Consider the following 25,041-nt stretch of genomic DNA (forward strand, 5'->3'; position numbering starts at 1 on the left):
ATTAACCCTTTGATGCATGAATTATGACAACCTTAGTCAAAAAAATTTTTTTCCTTAGTGTTTTTACTTCTCTTTAGGCATGAAAAAAACAATGAGATAGATTTTTTTTTTCTTAAATTAACCTATTTTTCATGGAGTTACAAAAATGTCCACTCATTTGGACACCATGTGTTTAATTTTTGAAGCAAAAAAACATGTATTTAAAATGCAATATCAGAAAGTGATATACTGTGTGAAAAATATGAAATAAAACCATTTTTAATGCAGCTAATCTCACATTTTGTCATCTTTTATCATACTCTAATTCTAGTTCTTACTCACTTCATGGAGATAATATATATATTTTTAAAAAATTGTTGAAGAAAACTGTTAATTACAGTCTAATAACAATTAGCAATTGATTTACACACAATCATGTTAGTGCAGATCAGGTTTATCTAGAACATAACGTTACAGTAATGGTCTGAATGTCAGCGCATGGGATGGTGCAAAAGTGTCCACTGTGTCGGCTGATATGGAACTAAAACAACAAAACCCATGAATATACAAGAGAACAGCTGGAGAAGAACTGTCCACTGGAGTGACCACTGAGCATGAAGGGGTTAATTTGTTGTATTCTGATCATGTGAGTAACAGGGTTGTGTTGGCTAGAGTGAAAAAGTGGAAATATGAAAAACTGAAGAGACGACTTAACTTTGGTTAAATATGTTGATGATTGAACCTTCATCAGTAATCTGGAATCAGTAAAGTTCTATTATATCTAATCTAAAGGGAAAATAAATGAATCTAAAGTTCTTCTGCAATATTTCTGTGTTTATTCTTTGATAAAAGTTCATATCAGGTATTTATCAGGTTTTATCAGACACAAAAACACACTGAACATTTATTCTGCATTTTATTGAAGCTTTTAATTTTTTAGACACAACAAATAACAGTGAAGGTTTAAGCTCTACAGTGACAGAACCACCAACCAAACATAAAGCAGGTCTGCTGTCGAAGGGTTCTAAAGGGACGTTAAATTAAACCAACTGTCCAAGGAGAACCTCAACCTCCATTTAGTGTCACATCCAAATCCACCACCACATTCACAACACGTCCAACGTCTCAAAGTTCACTGGAAAAGTTTAGGCCTTTAGTTGAGACTGAAGTTGATAAAAACCAATTGTGAAAATAATAATGTGAGTAACGATGCTTCCTGGGACTGAAAAAGGACGATATGTGTAAAATGTATCATGTAATTTGTGTTTTGAGCTGTGGTTGGTGGTTTTTTGACGTTAGCTTACTGAACATCTGAGCTAACGGTGGATAATGTTGAGAATCAGTGAAGAAAATAAAGATTTAGACTGAAAACCTGATCTAAATCATCTGCATAAAAATCAGGCAGAGACAGACGTTAGCTTATGGAGGTAGCTAGCTAGCATCAAGGAAACTACAGTGTTTTAGTGATAAAAACAATTCCACATAAACACAATAAATGTGCATAAATCGTCCTTTAACCCTTTTCTCATGTTTGTTGAATTAATACATTGATTTAGACTCTTTTTATTCTTTACTTGTGGGACATTGTGCCCATGGCTTAGCTAATAATAGCAGCTAATGAGAATATATCAGTTGCAACATTTGTCCACATTAAAACATCGGCTTAAGGTTCATATGTGATCAAAAACACTATTAAAACCATGGATTTGGATTCCTTTTGTAGCTTGCTAGTCTGCTAGCTTCATCCAACATCCAAATCCAAACATCTGTAGATGTAGAACCCATAATTTTTACTGTCAGAAATTCCATTTAGTTGAATTTCTGACAATAAAACCTGAACCTTTAAGCAGATATTTAATGCTCAACTCCCTTTTGTGTTATACTGTTGGGCGTCCAGAAAAGTGTCCGATGTGTAGAATTTAGTTTCAGAAACATTATTTATGGTGTCATTTTGTCCTTAGATTTCAGATAAAGTGTTTCTTGAACGTTCTTCAACTGGTCCGAAACTGTATCTGTGATCGACTCATTTGGGCAGAAACACCAAGAGAATCCGGTTTTCTTTGTTCCATTGTTCGTCCTTGTGGACCTGCCCTGCCCAAACAATGCGACCATAAAGACAGGTCATATATCGCTTTACGCTGCAGCGTCAGTGTCTGGGGAAAATCAGATGACACAGATGTGAAAACCTCCACCGGGTCTGGAAAAGATAGCACTTTAGCAACAAAGACGCAGATGAGATAACGGATTCACAGTAACTGATCAAACTAAAGGGGGAGGTTCTCCGGACAAAGACCACGTCCTCGATTAGAGACGAGACAACAACAGTCCAAACAAATATGAGACCGATTCATGTCAGAACAAAGACAATTAGAAAATTCACAAGAAAAAGCACAAGTAAAAGTGACACCACAATACTGAACAAAAAAAAAAACAGTGGGAAACATAAAAACAGCCCCGACGCTCCAACGTCAAACTGTCTTTGTTTTGGCAAAAAGAGAAAAAACAAACAAACAAACAATCACAGTTATGGTTGTTGAAAGGTTCGGTTTCAAAGTGAATTAAAATATTAGTGTTTTTGATCTGGAGACAGTTTTCACATTTATTGTTTTCATAATTCAGTATTAATATGTGATAAATAAATGGCGATAAACTCAACATAAGCAGATTTGTACAATAACGCTTTGCTAACACTAATTATCCTTTTTAGCTCATGAGCTCCTCAAAGTGAAGCCACATGTGTCCACTTCCACCTGGTGGGTGGTCCTAAGCTCCGCCCCCTGTTTCACATCCAATCAACATTTCCCAAATGTGATTTTTAGGTAGAATTCATGGGAGTCGTTTGTGTTTGAGTTGTCATCTTACTGACTGGGTTTTAATAATGTGTAGTGCTGAAGCCCCGCCCATTTTGTTGTGCCACATGTACGGTAACGTCACCATCATTCCAACAAACTGCGACTTTCTTGACTTAAGTGGCATAATTAAAACAAGATGAAGAAACTGTCTTTTATATTATTATATTTTTCCATCAGGTGACATGGGGCACAGCGGATGGGGCGGGGCAGGATGTAGCTTAACGTGACTGACAATTGTGATGCAAAGCCATGATTGGACTTTCAACACCAGAAAAACTGCAATATTTTGGCCTCACCTTTCCACCACACGCTGAAATGCCATCAGTCTTCACATTCAGTCAAGGACAATAATAATTTCATAATTGGGGAGGGGGTGGGGTCGGGGGGTGGGAGTTGCACTATTCACCATCTTTCCTGGTTTGGGGCAAATGTAGGGGATGTTAGTTTTAAGTATTTGTTTTGTGACTTTGGCCTAAGCTAATCATCAGGGAATGCACTGCTAACTGACTTTTAAAAATGATCTAAAATAATTTACGGACATTTTCTACAGGCAAACAGCACTGATTTATGTGTTATTCAGGCTGATGGTTTCCTTTAGGGGGTTACGGTGGGGGGTGTGGCGGTTGACCCACCCCAGCTGTAATTGCCCTCCTCATAGTTTTCATCTCTGAATGTTCTAAGTAAAGGCGTATCACAGGAATCTGGGTAGAGCAATGAGCCAGAGAAGGTGCTGCTGGTCTCGTAGCTAGCGTACATGCCGTTGGTGTTCTCGTCCTTCACCTGAAGCCACACGGCGTCCCCTGCGGACAGGTGAAGGATGACTAAATGCGAGGTGGTCCCTAATGCTCGGGCGTCAGTTTGTTTTAGAACTGGGTAGAAGTTGAGAAAGATGCCGACTTTGAGAATCCGCTCGTAGACGGTGAGGTGGTAGGTGAACATGTAGGTACCGTTAACTGGAGCGAAGTAGATGCCCAGCGTTGCGTCGTAATGCCCCTGGACGTTGTATAAAACATGGGAGAAGACCACCGGGGCGTTGGGGGGAGGGAAACTGCTCGTCAACTCTGCAGAGAAGGAGGACTGGATGGCGGGCATGCATGGACCTGGATATCCCATCATCCCCATCATCCCCATCTCTCCCTTCTGACCCTGTGGCCCTACTGCACCTTGTGGCCCCATTGGACCTGGATTACCCTGGTCCCCCTTGTCCCCCTTGTCCCCGTTGAGCCCATCGGCTCCATCTGTGCAGTTACAGTCCCCCTTCGGCCCAATGTTCCCCTTCTCACCAGGAGATCCAGGACGGCCAATGGGACCCATATTACCCATGTCACCTTTACTCCCCTTTGGCCCCATTGGCCCTTGAGGACCAGGATTCCCTCTGGGTCCTGCAGAGCCAGGCAGACCGGGTGGTCCTGGGGGGCCCTGGCTTGCTTCGCAGGCATCGGGACAGACGCCATCATCTCCTTTGGGACCCTGATCCCCTGGACGACCCTCCACACCAGGCTGACCCTTTTCACCTGCAGGACAACAGAACCAGGTCAGGAACATCTGATGGACCAACGAAGACCACCAGGGTGAGGTACTTCTAAAAAAAAAATAACAGCCTGACACTATGGCTCCAAACTGGTCCAGATTTACACCGTGGGCAGCGTCCGTCCCAACACATGATCAAAAGAACACCTTTAAATCAAACTGTTCTAACAGTGATGACCGACAAGAACAAGTGTTGCATTCAGGTTCTATCTGTGGAACTGAAACGACAACAACATGTTCACACTAACGCAGGGCTCTCAAACTCATTTTCTTTCAGGTTCCACATTCAGCCTGATTTGATCTCCAGTGGGCCAGACCAGTAAAATTATAGCATAATAACCTATAAATAATTACAACTCCAAATTTTGTCTGTTTTAGTGCAAAAAACCCCACGAAATTCTGAAAATCCTTACTTTTATAACGTATCCAAACAAAAAAGATGTGAATAACCTGAAAAAATTGAAATTTCTTGAGAAAAATAAGTGCAGTTTTGACAATATTCTGCCTCAACTTATCATTTGTCCATGTGCATTATGGATCAGATCTACAAAGACACTAAACACTGAGGAACAGGCAGGAAATTGTTAAAATTGAGCTTAAATTTCTTCAGACATTTCAGGTTGTTCATATTTGTTCATATTATTCACATTTTATTGTTACAGGATAGTTTGTAAAAGTAAATATTTTCATAATTTAATGTTATTTTTTGCACTAAAACAAAAACAAAGATTTGAAGTTGTCATTATTTATAAGCATAATGTAATATAATTTTTTTCACATCAAACTGAGAAAATATAGGATTTTTATATGACATAGTAATAGTTTAGTTTTATTTAGTTTTGACTTTTTTCTCTAATTCAGTTTGTTTTGTTTTTAGCACAGCTTTGCTGGTTTTTGTTGCTAAACCACAAGTGACCAGAAGTGACGGACCGTGAAGTGTCATATGGTGCTGCTAGCTAAAGTTGCACTAGCGAAATAAATCAATTTCATATCAATCCAACATTGACAAAGACGAAAGCAACGGGAATTTTATCCATTATTTTTTATATACATTTTAGTTTAGTAAGCACACAATAGTTTTACTTAGTTATTGTTTTTTTCTTTTAATTATAGTTTTATTTTATTCAGTTAACGAAAATATTTTTTTAATTCTAGTTTTCGTCATTTCATTAGTTTTTGTTAGCAATAATATTCTTGCAGTGCACATAATGTTTCACTATCGAACAGTCGACATACGTTAAATTTAATGTTCTATGTGTTTTATTTGCTGCAAGAAACTGAGAAGATACTGAAATCTCACAAATGAAACCACGTAAAAGCTTAAAAATTCACCACTTGGGCATCGACCTCTAATCGTCATGAACTGGACCGATCCCCTGTAGATCTGAACCAGTTCAGTGACTCACCTTTGAAGCCCCGCCCTCCTTTGGGTCCCATCAGGCCTTGCATGCCTTGGTCTCCTTTGTCGCCACCGTCTCCTTTCTGTCCTGAGGGTCAAACACATCAACACAGTCAGAAAGACGCAGCAGGAGGATGGTGGACATGGACGTGGACGTCTGCTGAGATCTCTGGAGTCCGGGTACCTTTAATGCCTGGTCTGCCGGTGAAACCTGGAGGACCTCGGAAACCCGTCAAGCCTCTTCTACCAGGACTACCGGGTGGACCTGATGGACAATGTTTGTAGAGCATTAGATTCATTAAAGCACAGGGAGTCTTGGTGGTCCACTGGTAGATGTGGTCCTACCTGGCATGCCCCTGTCTCCTCGGTCTCCTTTGGGTCCCTGGGTACCCTGGCAGTGGGTGCAGAGGCAGTACCAGGGGATCTGATCGGGGGGGACGGCGCCCGGGCTCTGGAGCAGCATCTGGCAGTAGGCGTCCATGGCTCCGGGTGGCATGTCCGTCATGTCCGTCGTGTTGGGCATCCCCAGCATGTCGTCCGGCATCCCTGGCATCCCCGGCATGTCCGGCGTCTCATACATCTCTGGCATGCCTGTCATGTACCCATCAGGGTAGCTGTCCCGTGTCTTGGGTGTTGGGTATGGCGGCCCCGCCATGACATGGAGGGAAACCGCCATCAGGAGGTACGGAAGAAGAAAGATCTGCATGGTCTGAAGAACAGAAGGGTTAGTGAAAACTTTGTAATAATGAGTCCACACCACCAGGGGGCGCCGTCCCCAACAGGAGTCAGACCAGGTTCAGATCAGAGGAGCCCAGTCAAAAATGTCCAATAATCACATATGATCATAGTGAAGGGGAGGAGTTAAGTATTAACTGATCCATGAGGTTTGATGTGATTGGACGATGATCTATTAAACAGAAGGCACAGTGATGGATGGATAAGAGATTAAAAAAAAAAACCCAAAACAAAACATCTGGATGTGTTTCAAGGTTTTTATCGGAAAATATAAAGACATTAATAAATATTTAGTTTAATGATTAAGTTTTGTGTGAATTCATACTTGACAGATTTAATAAATTTAGAAATAAATGACTGTAGGATGATCTGCTTTTGTTTCACTTTGGCTGTTTTAATTAATTATTTTTAGTTTGATTTATTATTATTATTAGTAGTAGTATTGGTTGTATTAGTATTAGTAGTTATTATTATTATTATTATTATTAGTAGTAGTAGTAGTAGTAATTAGTAGTAGTTGTAGTAGTAGTTATTATTATTTTTAGTAGTAGCATTAGTTATTATTATTATTATTATTATTATTATTATTATTATTATTAGTTGTAGTAGTTATTACTATTATCATCATTATCATTATCATTATTATTATTATTATTAGTAGTAGGAGTAGTTATTATTATCATTATTATTATTATTATTATTATTATTATTAGTAGTAGTAGTAGTAGTAGTAGTAGATAGTTGTTGTAGTAGTAGTAGTAGTTATTATTATCATTAGTAGTGGTAGTAGTAGTAGTAGTAGTAGTAGTAGTTGTAGTCTTGGTCACTCTGTTCTAATTTCTTTTTCCTGTTTTTCATTAAACTGAATGTCATCTGAAGTAAAACTTCCAGAAAATAAAAAAAAAAACGTCCTTTTCGGGTGTTCTGACAGAATCTCATCCATTAAACCAAACATCACATTTCACATCATTTACTTTTTACTGTTTCATGTCTTTTTCTTTGTACATATGATGCCTCTCTTTCTTCTTTCATCTGTTACATTTAATCCTTTTTCCATCATATTCCTCTGGTCTGTAAATATATGCATATGTGTACATTTGATACTTTATTTCTGTGTTTTATTACTGTCTTTCCCATCCTCATGTTCAGTTTACACTGAAAAAAAAAAGAAAATCTGATCTTGTTTTCACTTTATTGACCTTCTCTCTTCTTTCAAACAGACTTTCTTGTTATTGTTGTTTTTGGTAAAAAAATCTGTTCACATATTTCTTTTAATGCTTAAAATTGCACATCACAAGCATTTATAGTAATACAAAATAATAATTGTAAATAAATAAGTCATTATAATTATATCAATAATCAATACTAACAGTGATTACAGTAATGGTGATGATAATAATAATAATAATAATAATAATAATAATAATAATAATAATAATAATAATAATAATAATAATAATAATAATGACCATTGGCAGTTATTGACAGTATGTTTTAATAATGTAATAATATTGTTTTTATTATATTATTTCTTTTTAAAATGTAAATTCTGACTAAATGAGATTTTTCTACATATTTGTGTCATAAATTTGTAAAAATGTCTCATTTCTTTTATCTATTGTCTACATTTTTTTAATGAATAAAGACAGAGCAGTAAGTTTTTCATCATATTTTCATTATATCCTGACTTTTATATCTGTTTTTGCTCATTAGTATTATTAGTTTTGGTAAAATTGGTTCAGATTTTCCTTTTAAATATGAAAACAATTACATTTGGATGTGAACATCAGAATCAGAATTCTCTATTAAGCCCAGAGGACGATGTTGTATGTTACAGTATCTTCATGCAAGTATAATATTAAAAAGTAGCAAGGAAAGAAATGATCTATACCACCAAAAAAGAGAAACAATATAAATAAATACAAAATAATTATAAAATATACATATTAAAACACTCTATTAAACAAAATTATGATATATACTAGACAAATATCAATATGAAACATACATAAATGTGCAAAATATTGTGTGTAATTATAATTATGTGGTTATAAGGTGGAATACATTAACAATATTAGAATAATGTAAATTCTCCATCACATTTTTACCCACAAATAAGTTTGGATTTAGTTTTTTCAACGTGTTTCTGTTTTTATTTGTTTCATAAGCGTTTTGTTTTTGTTTTTTTTAGACTCTAAACCGTCCTGTCGTGTGTTTTTCTTGTACTTTTTATGTATTCCCTACATTTTCCTTAAGGTTTCCATCATATTTGTAACATCAGTGAGTTTTTTAAAATGTCCTCTTTAACTCTGTCTTTAAATAACTAAATGTCTCCGTCCGTTATTCAGTGTCTGTGGATGTGATGCTTCCACTCACCATTGGCTGGCTCCTCAGGGTCATGTGACTCGTCTCTCTGCGGCGTCTGGCTGATCTGACTTTCCCGTCTCAGCGGCAGCAGCTAATAAACACCTGGACTCCACCCCCTTATGCCAGCCCCACCCCCTGCCAGCCGGACTCAGGTGTGTGTGTGTGTGTGTGTGTGTGTGTGTATCTGTTGAGTAAGAACTAGGCCTGTGTTTTTTGTGCTTTTGTCTTTAATGCATAATGTGACCTCATTAAAAATAATACGGTGGTGTCACATCGCAGCACATACGTGAACACACACCTTCCTACACCTGCGAGGACACACACCTGAGATCCACGGAGACGCCGCGACCTGGATGCGAGCGGGGAAAGTGAAATGTGTCCTGACTCCGAACAAAGACGCATCATGTAAACCAATAAATGTGAGTTTGTGTCGGAGCTGAAACGTCGACACGTAGAAGAAGCGGATCATAAAGACCAGGATCGTTAAACCAGACTCGTACCATTAAACCAGACCACAACTGTTAAACCAGAACTGAGGTTTAATGGTTCCTCTGTGGTTTTTAACAGTCCCAGTCTGGTTTAACAGTTGCGGATCTGGTTTAACAGTAAACCAGACCCACAACTGTTAAACCAGACTGGAACAGTTAAACCAGACTGGGACTGTTAAAAACCACAGAGGAACCATTAAACCTCAGTCCATTCAGATGTTTTACACTAAACTAGACATTTCATCTCCATAAACTGAGACTTTCTGGACTTGTAAAACATCTTATCTGTAAATGGAGTTTATAAGACTATTGTATTCAAAATTACTAATATCACCCATAATATTGGTCAGATCAACACACACACACACACACCTGGGTCCGGCTGGCAGGAGGCGGGGCCAGCATAAGGGGGCACAGTCCAGGGGCCTCACGTATAAAGCGTGCGTACGCACAAAAACCTGGTGTACGCCCTTTTCCACACTCACGTTCAGATGTATAAAGAGTGAAGTGACCTTGGAAATGTGTGGTCCTCCACACCAACTCCACAGCTGGTGTACGCATGTTTCTAGTGCTTTGGAACCATTGGAGACACTTAAAGGTGACACTGGGAAACTGTTAATAATGTGAAAAGGTCATTCCTCCGATTGATGTGCACATCAGAGATAGACAGATGAACAATGAACACACAGACACGTCATCCTACTGCCAGAGCAGCACATCCACCAGCAGAACCACAACCAACCAGACCAACCCTGTATCCATCAAAGCCAATCTGCCCAGGAGGACATTAAGCAACGACCATATAAAGAGACAAGGACCCAAAATTCACTGGTTGATAAATGCATTTAATGCAGTCTTCATGTCTGTGAGAACATTTATTAGTCGGTCCAGTCGCTCATTGACTCCGCCGATTGTCCTCTCGATGTCCTACTGTGACTCGGGTCAACACGGACCCATGCGGGTCGGACGGGCATCAGCAGCTGGCTGTTGGACCAGAGGACCGGCTAACACTGGGGAGTCAACAGAAGCCTCTGTGACCGGAGGATGATACTGGGTCTGACCGTCTTCTGTCTCATTGTTGGAAAATAATAATTTGAGTGATTAAACATGAGTCAAAGTCTAGGATTTCCTCTTTGATTTCCTGACATGATTACGCATGAACCTTTATCTAGTTTGTCTGTGATCAGACTGTGTATGACCCGTAGAATGAACTAATGTGTGACTTACACTAATACTAAATATATATTTACATTGGGGGTGATCTGCGTCAGCCCTGTGAGAAAAGTGTCACAGTAACGACGATTTTCTGCTCAAACGGGCTGAGTTCATCTCTTTTCTTCTTCCTCCTGTTTCGGCCTCCCCTTCGCGTCCATGACGTCATCATCTGATCATGCAGACCCCGTTTATACTAATTTGCATATTTAAATGTCGGCGTAGAGAGGGAGGAGTCAGGTACTCCAACATATGCGCTCAAATCCACGCTGATTGGGATGAATAAAGGAAATGTACGTGGATTCGGGCGTACGCTCAATTTTATTCATCTGGATTTTTTTGTGCGTACGGACTTTTATAGATTTGGGCGTACACCAGGTTTACGTATGAACTCCACGCAAGTCTTTATACATGAGGCCCCAGGTGTTTATTAGACACACACACACACACACACACACACACACAGAGGCCACTTGACTTGTATAATATAGATTCTTTTCCATCTGATCCTGCTGATACTGACAGTTGAACACCAAACATATGAACATGTATCTGATCTGAAGGTGATATGAGCTCAAATATAGAACAAATAGAAACAGAAAAGCACTCGGAGAGCGCAGACCTCTGCCAAGGCAGACCAGTGCCCCCCCCCCCTGATCACCACCAAAATTTACTCATTTGTTCCTTGTGCCAGTATCAACATTTCCTGAAATTTTCATCCAAATCCATCCATAACTTTTTGAGTTATCTTGCACACGGACAGACAGACAAACAGACAGACAAACCAACGCTGGCAAAAACAGAACCTCCTTGGCGGAGGTAATAACAGACGAACAGAGGAGACACAAACTGGACCCAAACGTCTTTCAGAACCGAACATCAGCAGTATTTTCTGTCTTCATTCAGATGAGATCGTGGCCATCACTGCCTTTGCAGATCTGGGTCGCACGGCTGTTTTCATCAGGTTTCCAATTGTTCCAGAATAATATGATCTGTGAAATCATTTCCAAATTAAAATAGAGGATGTTTACCCTGAAGGAGTTTATGGATGTTGACCTGATTAAAGCCACGAAGACTGACAAAGAGACGTAAGACCAGAATTACTGGAGGAAGACCAGAACCACTGGAAGAGGACCAGAAGGACTGGAAGGCAAGGCAAGTTTATTTGTATAGCACATTTCAGCAACAAGGCAATTCAAGGTGCTTCACACAGGACATTGAAATACAACGACAGGGAAAAAGAAACACATTTAAAACATTATAAAAGAAATGTGTAAAAGGTGATTAAAAACAGCAAGTAAGAAAACAACACATAAAACCCCATAATATAAAAACACACATATTAAAGTGAGAGTCGCAGTGCAGAGTTTCGAAGGAGAATATAGAATTTAAAAAGTCAAAAGCCTTGTAGTCAGCGGCAGCTGTGAACAGGTGAGTCTGGAACCTGGACTTAAAAGAACTCAGACTCTCAGCAGACCTGATCTTTTCTGGTAGTTTGTTCCAGATATACGGAGCATAGAAACTGAACGCTGATTCTCCATGTTTAGTTCTGACTTTTGGAACACAGACCAGACCTGCACCAGACCACCTGAGTGGTCTGGATGGTTCATACTGGACTAGAAGGTCTCTGATGTATTTTGGGCCTAAACCATTCAGTGCTTTATATGTTAGTAAGAGAATTTTAAAGTCTATTCTCTGAGAGACAGGGAGCCAGTGTAGAGACCTCAGAACTGGACTGATGTGGTCCAGTGTAGAGACCTCAGAACTGGACTGATGTGGTCCACTCTCTTGGTCTTAGTGAGGACTCGAACAGCAGCATTCTGGATCAGCTGCAGTCGTCTGATGGACTTTTTAGGCAGACCAGAGCAGATACTGTTACAGTAGTCAGCTCCACTAAAGATAAATGCATGGACCAGTTTTTCAAGGTTCTGCTGCGACATCAGTCCTTTAATCCTAGAAATGTTCTTGAGGTGATAGTAAGCTGACTTTGTAATTGTTTGTACGTGGTTTTTAAAATTCAGGTCTGAATCCATGACAACACCCAAATTCCTGGCCTGGTCTGAGGTTTTTAACTGAAGTGACTGGAGCTGCATGCTGATTTTAAGACGCTCCTTGGGTCCAAAAACGACTACCTCAGTTTTTTCTCTGTTTAACTGAAGAAAGTTATGGCCCATCCATTCAGATATCTGCTCCATGCATTTACCCAGTGCTTGTACGGGGCTATGGTCACCTGGGGACATTGAAATGTAGAGCTGTGTGTCATCTGCATAGTTATGGTAATCTATTTTGTTTTTTTCTATGATCTGAGCCAGTGGAAGCATGTAGATGTTGAACAGAAGGGGCCCCAGGATGGAGCCTTGGGGGACTCCACATGTAATTTTGGTCTGCTCAGATTTAAAGTTACTTATTGACATAAAATAATCCTTGCCCTTTAAGTAGGATGCAAACCAATCAAGAACTGTGCCAGATAGTCCCACCCAATTTTCCAGTCGATCAAGTAATATATCATGGTCGACTGTGTCGAATGCAGCACTGAGGTCCAGTAACACTAAAACTGAAGATCTGCCATGATCTGTGTTTAAGCGAATGTCATTAAATACTTTGAGCAGAGCTGTCTCAGTGCTGTGATGTGGTCTAAAACCTGACTGAAAGACGTTAAAGCAGCTGTTGACTGTTAAGTAGTAATTTAGCTGTTGGGACACTGGAGCCTTTTCAGTGATTTTACCTAAAAAAGGCAGATTTGATATGGGCCTGTAGTTGTTCATTGAGGTCTTTTCTAGATTGTTCTTTTTCAGGAGCGGCTTAATAACAGCTGTTTTCAGGGTCTGCGGGAAGACTCCTGAGCTGAGAGACACGTTTACAATCTGTAACAGGTCAGATGCCATGATGTGTGAAAGTTTTTTGAAAAAATCTGTGGGTAAAACATCCAGACAGCAGAAGGAAGAGCTCAGCTGGTGGAGAATGTCCTCCAGATTTTTCTCATTGACTGGATTAAACTACGTCATTGTGTTTAAATGGTTTTCAGACAGCACAGATCCTGAACCTGGTGTTGAATTCATGGCCTGTCTAATCTGCTGAATTTTCTCTGTAAAGAACAAAGCAAAGTCATTGCAGGCCCTGGAAGAGTGAGGTTCAGGTGCTATTGACACAAGGGGGTTTGTTAGTCTGTCAACGGTAGAAAACAGTGCTCGAGCATTATTTTTGTTTCTGGTGATAATGTTTGAGAAGAAAGACTGCCTTGCATTCCTCAGCTGTAGATTATAAGTGTGAAGTTTCTCTTTGTAGATGTCAAAATGAATCTGGAGATTTGATTTTCGCCACCTGCGTTGGAAGAAGACCAGAACCACTGGAAGAAGACCAGACGGACTGGAAGAGGACAAGAACCACTGGAGGAAGACCAGAAGGACTGGAAGAGGACCAGAACCACTGGAAGAAGACCAGAAGGACTGGAAGAAGACCAGAAGGACTGGAAGAAGACCAGAAGGACTGGAAGAAGACCAGAACCTCTGGAAGAAGACCAGAAGGACTGGAAGAAGACCAGAACCTCTGGAAGAAGACCAGAAGGACTGGAAGAAGACCAGAAGGACTGGAAGAAGACCAGAAGGACTGGAAGAAGACCAGAACCTCTGGAAGAAGACCAGAAGGACTGGAAGAAGACCAGAACCTCTAGAAGAAGACCAGAACCTCTGGAAGAAGACCAGAACCACTGGAAGAAGACCAGAACCTTCATATCATTCCACTGAATAATCCCTCCACTTGTTGATGCTCTTTAACCCTTTAACTGATGGAGAAGGAGCTTCAACCATCAGTTTAATAAAGATCATGAAGACTGGGGGTCATGTGGTCTGATGAGTCCACTTTGACCCTGTTCCAGAGTGATGGAGTTCCCTTTAACAGGCAGAAACCTGGAGCAGACCCAGACTCCTGGAGGATGGACGTCTGCCTTGACCAGTTGGGGTTCAAGAGAGAGAGTAAAGCAGGAGGAAAGAGAGAGCGATAGAGAGAGACTGGGGGAGAGGGGGAGAAGGGGGGAAGTAGGGGGAGACATATGGATGCAGTTGATGCACAGAAAACTGAACTAGAACTGTCAAAAGTAGATCAGCTATGAACTTGTGAAAGTGATGCTCTACTCTCTTTCATGTGTAAACTGACCTGATTAGGCCTTAAATGTGTCCTGTTAACGCGGCTGTAACTGTGATCCTCTTCTATACCAACATCCAGTCGGGTCGACTGAAGGCTGTCACTGGATCCGGCCCAGGGAATAGTCTATAGGTGGGACCGCAGCACCGTGGCATCCTGGGAATTAGGATGTGCCTGCTCATGTAGGTCATCTGTGGGCTGGTGTGGTCATGTAGGGCACCTGAGCGAGGAGACCCACCCACCACGTCATCTGAGACCAGGCCGGCACCGGGAACCTCCGAGGAACCGCAGGAGCTGTACTGACAAAACCGACTGAACCAAATATGTACAGACTGAACACAAACACAAACGCTAATGAGGTCCTGCTGCTCATGGATGAAACACTGACATTGGCATTTGATGATCATGATGATACTGACGTCTGTTTATGAGTGCAAACAGATTCACCTGGAGAAACTAGAGAAGGAGTCAGTGAATGTAACATATTTCAGGCTTTTATCAAACAGACGACATGAAACTTTAGACCTGGATTTGACCTCATTACTGTGTTTTTATGTATTTATGGACATCAGTGGCGGCTGCTCGTCTTTCAGACAGGGGAAGCTCATTGTCGGCTTACATCAAAACAAAAAAAAAACCAAACCAAAAAAAAACAAAAAGTCAAGTTATTTAAACATACATTCGGCCCTCCGTTCCTTTTTAAGAAAATGCTCAGTAACTTTATCGTACCAAGTAGGCGTCTTTTCCAGGGACTGGACCAGTGTCCTCTCTGCTTAGATTGCCTTGGCCCAGTGTGTTGTGGGTGTTAGACTTCAGCCTTTATAAACTACAGATGCTCCTTTCACTGCGACCTAGCCGACAGTTTGATTGATTTAACTATTTACAAAACAATATTAAACTTGAACAAGAAATGATTAAATTATGTAACTGAAACAAGAAAACGCTGAAATTATGTTAAATTGAAACAAGGAAGTACAATGAGTGTGTTTTATTTATAGTGCAAGAAATGAACGAGTTATTTGGTAGTGGTTTCTCTCTCCATTTCACAGCAGAATGTGTGACAGTATTAAACTGAACTGTGTCAGTGAAGGAGCAGATCTGAAAACAGCTGTCAATCAAACGGGATTCAGCCTTTCGACTGATCCTCCAATCAGCACGTGGGATTCTGGCGTCCAGCCCGGCCGAGCTCCGCCCACAGCTCCATTCACCCCCAGAGATGCCCGGCGTCCAGAGGCGGGACAACATCGTGGCATTTATCCAATTACCGTCCAGTTTTGAGGCAATGAAAAAAACTGTTCCACTCAGTCCCATTGAAGCCCAGAGACGGACACAGTCTACGGACAAATGCACTGAGCAGAGATGGAGGAGAAAACAGAGACACAGGAATGGAGGAGAAGTGAACAACATCGAGTCCACTGATTTGTGATAAAGCTGATTCTGAACGAAGTCATCCTTAAGATGAACGTGTTCTAACACATTTGTAGTCAATAAAATGTCAACACAACCGAACATATTTAACCATTTAATTTTTGTAATTTTAGGGGAAGCCGGGCCTCCCTTGCAGTCTATGAGAAATTGCCACTGATGGACATGAATCTGTCTGGATTAGAGACTGAACCTGTGGATATTTGGTTATATTATAACATATATATAATATACTGTATGTGTGTGGGTTTTTGTAGTGTTGATCATTTCTTTCCTGCTACTTTTTTTCTTCTTGTACAGAACAACTGGAACACAACAGTTTCCCCCTGGGATTAATAAAGTATCTAAAGTATCCTGATTCTGATCCTGATCCTCATTTCCACTGAACCTGGTGACCGTCACTAGGGGTGTAAGAAATATCAGTTCTGCAATATATTGCGATATTTCATTTCACAATACTGTATCGATATTAAAAAGTACTGTGTCGATATTTTTAGGTATTTATTCAAATGCAGATGAGGCGGAGGTTAATTTTCTGTTTTCTTTATTGTTTATATTTTATTTATTATTATTTAACACTGTTTTATTAAATAATCCTAAAAGGACTTTTTACTGCCTGAGAGACAGAGATGTTAGTTCCTTTGTTGGGATCGCACAAAAATAATGTTCTGATGTTAGTTCTGAACTAATAGAATATGAACATTTGAACAGGATCTTAAACTGTAATGTCTGTGAAACAGAATTTCAGTTGGAACACAGGAACATTTTGTGATATAGCATTAGATTCTGCTGGGATCAAATAAAAATGTGTTTAGTATTTGTGCAGATTTCTGGTGTAATTCAATTGTTCCAGGAAATAATCATTTAAAAAAAAGAAACAAACAAAAAAATTGCCTTTTTCACAGTATCATGATATATCGTGATATATTGTATTGTGATCCTAGTATTGCGATTTGTATCGTATCGCCAGATTCTTGCCAATACACAGCCCTAACCGTCAGCACCACATTAATGTTTCTGTTTTAACCTTCATGTGTCACTAATGCACATTTTTTGTCCTTTTGTAAATTATTCCTCTTCATCTGCATCATTTTGTTTATTTTAGTTCATACAGAATAATTTATTGTAACTCTGTTGACAAAGTTTAGTATTCTAATTTAAATGTTTCTAATAAATCATCAGAGGACTGTGAATTCAACTGCTACCCTCTTTAGTCATTTGGGACAAAAATGTCAACGTATAAAAACTGCTATAAAAACTTAACAGATGAATATTTTCTCTGCTTTTTTCTGCATAAATCTCTTAAACACTTTCAGCTCTGCTCGTAATGACCAAACTTTCAAATATTTGAAGGATTTTAACCCTTTAAATACTGGTTTTATTGGTTAAAGTCAATACTATTATTCATGAAAAATACACAAAAATTAGTTTTCCATAATTTTCCATATTTTGGCAGATGGGGGATTTTGTAAAACTACTCTTGGATATGGAATGACACGTCAGCAGCACGTCGGATGACGCTTCTGAGGAAGACTGGAGTCACAGTCGAAACTGTCAAGCAGGTAACATCTAAAAACTATACCTTGTCTGAACAAACAAAAAAAGAAAAGTATAACTACATAAACAGAAGACAAAATGAACGTCATTAACCTACTCTTGGATATGTTGTAGATTTGACCTTAAAATTGACCTTAGTACATTATAGGTTTTCGTGTAACATCAGATTTAACATTTACTCCCCTCTTGAGTCATTAAGGACAAAAATGTCCACTTACAAAAACTGCAATAAAAATAGTATAGATTTTTTTTTTTTTTTTTTTTTAACTTTTTGGGTCAAATATTTTGATCAACCTCAGTCCTGATCATATCGATCAAATATTGAACAATTATCAGGATTTTTAGAATCCTATAATGACTGAATGTTTGGTCATTTCGAGCAGGGCTGAAGGATTTATGCAGAAAAAGTATAAATCTGTGAAGTTTTTACGGTCGGTTTTTGGAGGTGGGCGTTTTTGTCCTGAATGACTCCAGAGGAATTAAACCCACGCCTCAGGGTTAAACTGTGATCTCTTCTACACCTGAATAAATAGGTTCTGAGTCTTTGAGAACCTCTGGGTTTTTTTGTACTTTTTATTGCACTGAAGTGAAAGAGGCAGGAAATATGTGGAGAAAGTGAACACGAGTGACATGAAGTAAAAGGCCTGAGGCTGGAACCGGATCCAAACCCTCTGCATATGTAGTCCACCATCCACCAGGTCAAACACAAACCCTCAGATTCATTTTCATTTCACTCTCACATCTAGTTTCAGACTTCCTTCACTAACTCTAACACTGAAACAATAACTGAATATGTAATAGACTTTTCTGTCACTGGTTTTAGTCTCGGACTGGGGTTCATCCTCTGAGAACCCGCATCACAGCCGACGTTACGTGGGTCTGGATGAAGCTGTAGGACCCACACGGTGCAGATATGAACCTGAGGTCCACAGGTTTAGGACATTTTACCCACAAACCTCAACGTGTAGAAAAGTCAAAAAGGTTTATTCAGTACTGTTTATGAACACAACACACAAACTGCCACAGTTTAACTCCAACGGTCAGTTTAAAAAATTGTGCAAAAATGAATCACTTTTGAATTTTGATCAACAAAACAAACTGTGAAAAGTAATATGATTTTTTATAACATGAATTGTAAAGTGTGTATAACATCTCACCTGGATACCAGAAGGGTCAGTGTATCTGTTGGTAATTAGATTTTTTTCAGAAACAAAACAAAAACCGGTAGTTCATTGATTTTCGTTTTAAAACAGAAGAATTAAAAATGAATTTCAAGGCGGATTTCTTTTTCAGTGTCAAAACAGATAAACCAAATTTACAAAACTGATTGATTTTCATTTTCTGTTTCTAATAACTAAAAGGAAAGTTACTCCATGACAAATGGAAAAATTGACCAAAAACAGCTGGTTTTTTTTGTTTGTTTTTTTTTTCATTTTCTGAGTCCAGATGTCATCATTTTCAAGGAAAGAGCGCTAATGCCTCTGTCACTATTACGAACAATGGGTTTGTACGAATCTTCCAGTTCGTACGAAATCTGGACATCGTAGACATGCTCCCTCCATGAATGGCTACGAAGTCCAGATTTTGCCAAAATAAAATGATAAAACTGAAGCAAGAGGAAGAAAACCTAAAAACAGATGGAACAAAAATCACAACAAAAACAAACTCATCTGTTTTTTTCTTTTATCAGTTTCTTAAAAATATAATTCTGTTAAAATTTGTGAAAACTGTTTTGTTTCAATAGTTCATTAGATCAGTCTGAAGATGCTATTGTCCAGTGGTTGTCATGGCGACGGCTCTGACCTCTGTCTCAGTAAAGCACTGAACTGAACCTGATCCTGAACCAGCTGTTGCTCCTATGATGCGGATCCGGTTTTCCGACCTGGACCTGGTCTGTCCCAGCTCTGACCTGAACATTGTGAAACGTTAGCGTATCCGGTCTGGCCTGACCCTGTACCCATGATCCTTTGCACCAGAATCCATGTGAACCAGTTCCTTTCAGCTCAGTCTGTGAATGTGGGTCAGAGTCGGTCTTTCATGGTCCTGGTGGATCACCTGGTCCCTGTGGATTCTCTTCAGTGTCCTGGTGTTTGTCATCGTCGTTCATTGTTTTCCGTTTTTTCTTTTGCTTCGACTCTTCCACCGGAGGCAGGAATCCAGACCTCAGACCTGGAGCTTCTGGTTCTGGTCCAGACTCGGCTTCAAACCGACCCTCATTATCCAGAACCTCCACATCCTCTGGTTCTGCTGTGACTTTTAACATCTGAACTGAGCTGTTCCAACCCCAGGGTCCAGATGGACCTGGATCAGGTCTGAGCTGGTGTTAAACGTCTCCAGATGTGTCTGATTGATCACTTCTGATCAGATCTGATTCCTGATCAATGATCACATAGAGGAGCTCATCTACAGTCTGACACACGTTCAGGTCCGGTTCCAGACCGGACGAGTTTCTGTCAGTTTAATTCACTGCTGTTTTAAGGCGACAGATTTAAGGTGGACTGTTTTCTAATCCTCTCACCTTCACTCTGAAGGTGGAGCTTCGTTCAAGCGTCAAACACACCTGAGGAACACACCTTTAAGAACTTCACTTGAAGGAACTCTAAACTGGGCCCTGACCCGAAGGTCCAGGTCCACACCACCTGGTTCAGGTCCAGGACTGACACTGTTCACAGAGGTGAGTCCAACTGAAGCACCAACCACAATAAGAACTAGAACCAGAACTAAAACCAGAACCAGAACTAGAACTACAACCAGAACTAGAACCAGAACCAGAACCAGAACCAGAACTAGAACTTGAACTAGAACCAGAAGCAGAACTAGAACCAGAGGCAGAACTAGAACTAGTACTAGAACTAGAACCAGAACTAGAACTACAACCAGAGTCAGAAGCAGAAGCAGAACTAGAACCAGAACCAGAACCAGAACTAGAACTAGAACCAGTACTAGAACCAAAACCAGAACCAGAACCAGAATTAGAACCAGAACTAGAACCAGAAGCAGAAGCAGAACTACAAGTGTGAGAACCAGGACCAGGATGAAGACCAGGACCAGTGTGAAAACCAGGTTATACAGCACATAGTAACAGTTATATACTGTACTATGTACTGTGTATACTATTATACTGTATATAAGTACATACTGTATGTAGTCATATACAGTACATAGTAACAGTTACATTCTGTACTATGTACTGTGTATGCTTATGTCCTGTACATAGTACCATTTACATTATATATATATATATATATACATATATATATATATATATATATATATATATATATATATATATATATATATATATATATATATATATATATATATATATATATGTGTGTGTGTGTGTGTGTGTGTGTGTGTATATAGCTCCAGTTTGAGTTCCAGTTGTGTTTGTTCTCTTTGTCTTGTATCCAGTTGTTCTGGTGCTTGTAGATCCCGTTGTGTTTCCTTTGTCTCCCACTCTTTCTTCTCTTTGTCCTCCCAAACACACTCTGCTCTTTGTCAACTCTCACTCTTTGTCACACACACAAACACCTGGAGTGGAGGCCCAGGTGTGTGCAGGTACAGCAGCTTTATGTTCAGCTACAGGGCCGACTTTGAACAGCCACAGATGACACAGATGGGACTGTGTGTGTGTGTGTGTGTGTGTGCGTGCGTGCGTGTGTGTGTGTTTGACTTTCGCTGCCTTTCTGTCTGTTTCCTATAAAAGATGAACTGGTGCTGAAACCAGATCCCAGTAAACAGAAACCAGTGACAGTACACGGTACACCCCTGTGATGACCCTGTTTCCATACACTCACTGCTTTTTCTATCCATAAGAGGACTGTGTATTCTCTTCCATTCAATGTCCCGGGTGTTTGGTGTAAATGCCGCTGACCTCCACCTTCCCCTCTGAGACCCTCCTGTGGTCCCCCAGAGGACGCTGAGGGGGAACCGTTCACAGCAAACAACTTCCGATGAGGAAACACCACATTTAATATAGGACTAGTATTATTTAGAAACAACTCAAACCAAACCAGGTGTGTTTATGAGCGGACCACGTTTGGACCATGTGTCCACCAAAGGTATTACCATTAACGAAAACTAACGAAACAATGAAAACTAGAATCGAAAAAAACATTTTTGTTAACAAAAGTAAATAAAAACTATAATGAAAAGAAAAAACATAACTAACTGAAACTGTATTGTGTGTTTACAAAACTAACTAAAACGTATAAAAATTATGGATAATATTCCCTTCGCTTTCGTCTTTGTCAACATCGGATTGATATGAAATCAATATTTTTATTTATTTATTTATTTTTGTATCTTTATTTAGGCGGGACAAAGCACATTAATGAACACGTTTATACATTCCATTTCAGTATAAACATGTAAATATGCTGGAGTTAGCGCTAATGCTAATTTTCATCCACAGTCCCCACATAATAAATAACAGAGATCCATGCAATACAAAACAAAACAACACAGTGTAGTAAGTGCAGTACAGAGCAAAACAGTGCAATATGTTGCAAAACAGTACAGTTCAATATACTACAATACAGTACATGTCATTTCACTCGAGCAATTATAGCTAGCGGCACCATACAGTCTGTCACTTGTGGTTTAGAGTCGTCTTCCCCACTCTACCTGGAAACATGGAGACTAAAGTTGGGAGAAAGCAGCAGAGTCCTGTCTGGGATTTATTTGGATAAAAGATATGAAAAAACTAAAACTAAGTGTTTAGAAAAAAAACGAAAACTAATAAAAACTAGCAAACCTGCTTTAAAAGCTGATTCAAATGAACTAAATAAGAGAAAAAAAAGTCAAAACTAAATAAAACTAAACTATAATGAAAAAGTGATTACCCATCATGCCTAGTGCCTACAGTATTGTGATGGGGGGGGTGTGTGTGTCAGTGATTACCCATCATGCCTAGTGCCTACAGTATTGTGATGGGGGGGGGGGGGTGTCAGTGATTACCCATCATGCCTAGTGCCTACAGTATTGTGATGGGGGGGGGGGGGTGTCAGTGATTACCCATCATGCCTGGTGCCTTCAGTGTTCTGCTGTGGGGCTCTTCAGTTGTCCAGCTGTAGGTTCTACGTTCTGTCCATAAATGAGTTCATCTGAACCTGAATGAACTGAATGAGCAGGTCTGAACATCAGTGGACTTCATCTGGATCTGATCGTCCAAATGTGGTTCAGGAGCAGAAGACGTCGTTTACACATGGAGCAGACCTCACAGAGTCCAGACCTGAACCAAAATGCATGATGTTAACTGGAGAAAAAGCCAAATACAGAGCATAACATGATAATAAAGGGTGATAAATCACTTAAAGAAATGTTAAATAGAGGAGAACTCATCTGGGAAGTGCCCCAAACAGAGCTCTGGGGGTTTATGGGTTAATGACTCCTTCAGTGGGTTTATTAGAGGCAGCAGCTCCCCCTGGTGGACACTCACACATCACACCTGAACTTACCTGAATGCTCTTTTCCTTCTTTCTGCTGCTGTTAGACATCAAACTCTTAAAGACACTTTATCATTGAAGTGTTTTAGTTTTGTTTTCATGTATTTAAGAACACAGGTGGACATTATTGTATTTAATCTGTATTTTAGTCTGATCTAAACAGTCTGCTTAGTGACCTCCCCTCTTTTATCACTTTATTTATTATTACTATTTATGTCATTTTTAGTCACTTCAGCAATTTTTTTTGTTTGTTTTAACTTTCTCTTTATTTTTTAAAATTCTATTTGATGTTTCGTCTTGTACTGCTGGGACAATTGAATTTCTCCTTGGTTTATCAATGAAGTGTATCTTATCTTAATGACACTGCTCCCCAAAGGGGAGGGAAGGGGTATTGTTTTTGGTTCAGTTTGTTTAACTCTTTGTTTGTTTCTTTGTTTAACACTTTAGCAGCAAAATTATTGGTTGAATTCATACCATATTTGGTTTATAGATTGCCAGTGACCCAGAATAGAACTGATTACATTTTGGGAAAAGTAGGTCAAAGTTCCATTTTTTTTTTTTTTTTTTTTTAATGAATTTTTTGAACCATTTTTATTCTCCCTTTTTACTCATAATGGGCAAAATTTCAAATGTTAATAAAAACATAAATTTGCTTCAATTTACTTCAGACTTGGCACATATATAGAGGTAATCCATATGTTGACATCACATACATAGACATGATGACATCAGCTGGATCGATGCCAAAATAAAACAGAGTACCCGTAAGGGGAGGGGTTTGTTGTGCCTGGAACCACTTGTTTAATCAGAATCTGCAGACATCGTTCCTGGTTTAAGGTTATTGATTTTTTAAATTTTTTTTTAATTTAGTGATTTATTCCGAACATGCAATGAAATTTAACATATATGCGAACAAGCAAAACATGCATAATAATACAATTATCAACAATCATAACAATCGTAGACAGAAGAACAGCACAATAGTTCCATTTACATGTCCACACATCAGGAAACAAAACAGCAAAAGTAAAGTAAAAGACTGAAAATAGTCAGTCAGAGCATAGCTAATTCCAATATATATTTTAAACTGGCCTATGTGTGTTTTAATAAAGTTGAATTTATACATTTTTCATCTGTAGTTGTTAAAATAAAATATGATTATTGCCACAATGAAATTTCATTTCATTTCTACAAGGTTTTGATGCCAAATACAATCAAATAAGATTAAAATGTATGCTTTATTAATTTATCCTGAGCAGAAAAAAACACCAATGTAACTAAAGGATAAACATCAGTGGATTTACAGAAGACAAGAAATAAACCATTAGAGTACCTGAGGAGACGCTCCATCCAATATTTAATAAAAACTTCATATTTTTATATGGATTTAAAGAGGATTTCATTCATTTATCTCATTATAATATTTGTCTTGGGTCTGACAGTAGATTCCACATATTTATTTGTTTAAATCAATGAGTAGAAACTAAACCTGAGAAGGAAGAAAAATCCAACACATTGAATGTTCAGACTGTACGACCGGTCCAGTCCATTAATAATTTTTATTTGTATTTTATTTCATTGCTCTTTTTTTTTTTTTTTATTCTGTTTTTATTGTTTTTTTTTTTGTTTTGTTTTTTTTTGCATCTTAAACATTTTGTTTTATATAGATTACATTATTTAATTGTATCATTTCATGTATATTTTTGTTTGAGTATTTATTTGTTGGCATTGTATTGCTCTTTTTGTCATTTCAATTTTATTTATTAATTTAAAAAAAAAAAAATTAATATTCATTATTATTTAATTGCTACTTTTTCTTATATTTGCATGGAGCAACAGTAACACATGTCAGTTTCCCCTTGGATTAATAAAGTATTCTGAATCTGATTCTGAATTTTAGTTTTACA

The 25,041-nt window shown here is 38.9% G+C and overlaps 1 protein-coding gene across 1 annotated transcript; it reads right to left on the reverse strand.

Annotated features, from left to right (window-relative positions):
* Positions 1-3,237: 3,237 nt before the first annotated feature.
* LOC115431616 (complement C1q and tumor necrosis factor-related protein 9-like) lies at positions 3,238-8,955 on the reverse strand. The gene is made up of 5 exons (XM_030152111.1): positions 8,872-8,955; positions 6,106-6,469; positions 5,945-6,025; positions 5,768-5,848; positions 3,238-4,345 (listed from the first exon to the last, which is right to left on the reverse strand). Exons 1-5 carry the CDS (start codon positions 8,893-8,895, stop codon positions 3,426-3,428), a joined length of 1,470 nt encoding a protein of 489 aa, XP_030007971.1. The 5' UTR covers positions 8,896-8,955; the 3' UTR covers positions 3,238-3,425.
* Between the last annotated feature and the right edge of the window lie 16,086 nt (positions 8,956-25,041).

The sequence above is a fragment of the Sphaeramia orbicularis genome, chromosome 13 (assembly GCF_902148855.1).
Source record: "Sphaeramia orbicularis chromosome 13, fSphaOr1.1, whole genome shotgun sequence".
In the NCBI taxonomy this organism is placed as follows: Eukaryota; Metazoa; Chordata; class Actinopteri; order Kurtiformes; family Apogonidae; genus Sphaeramia; species Sphaeramia orbicularis.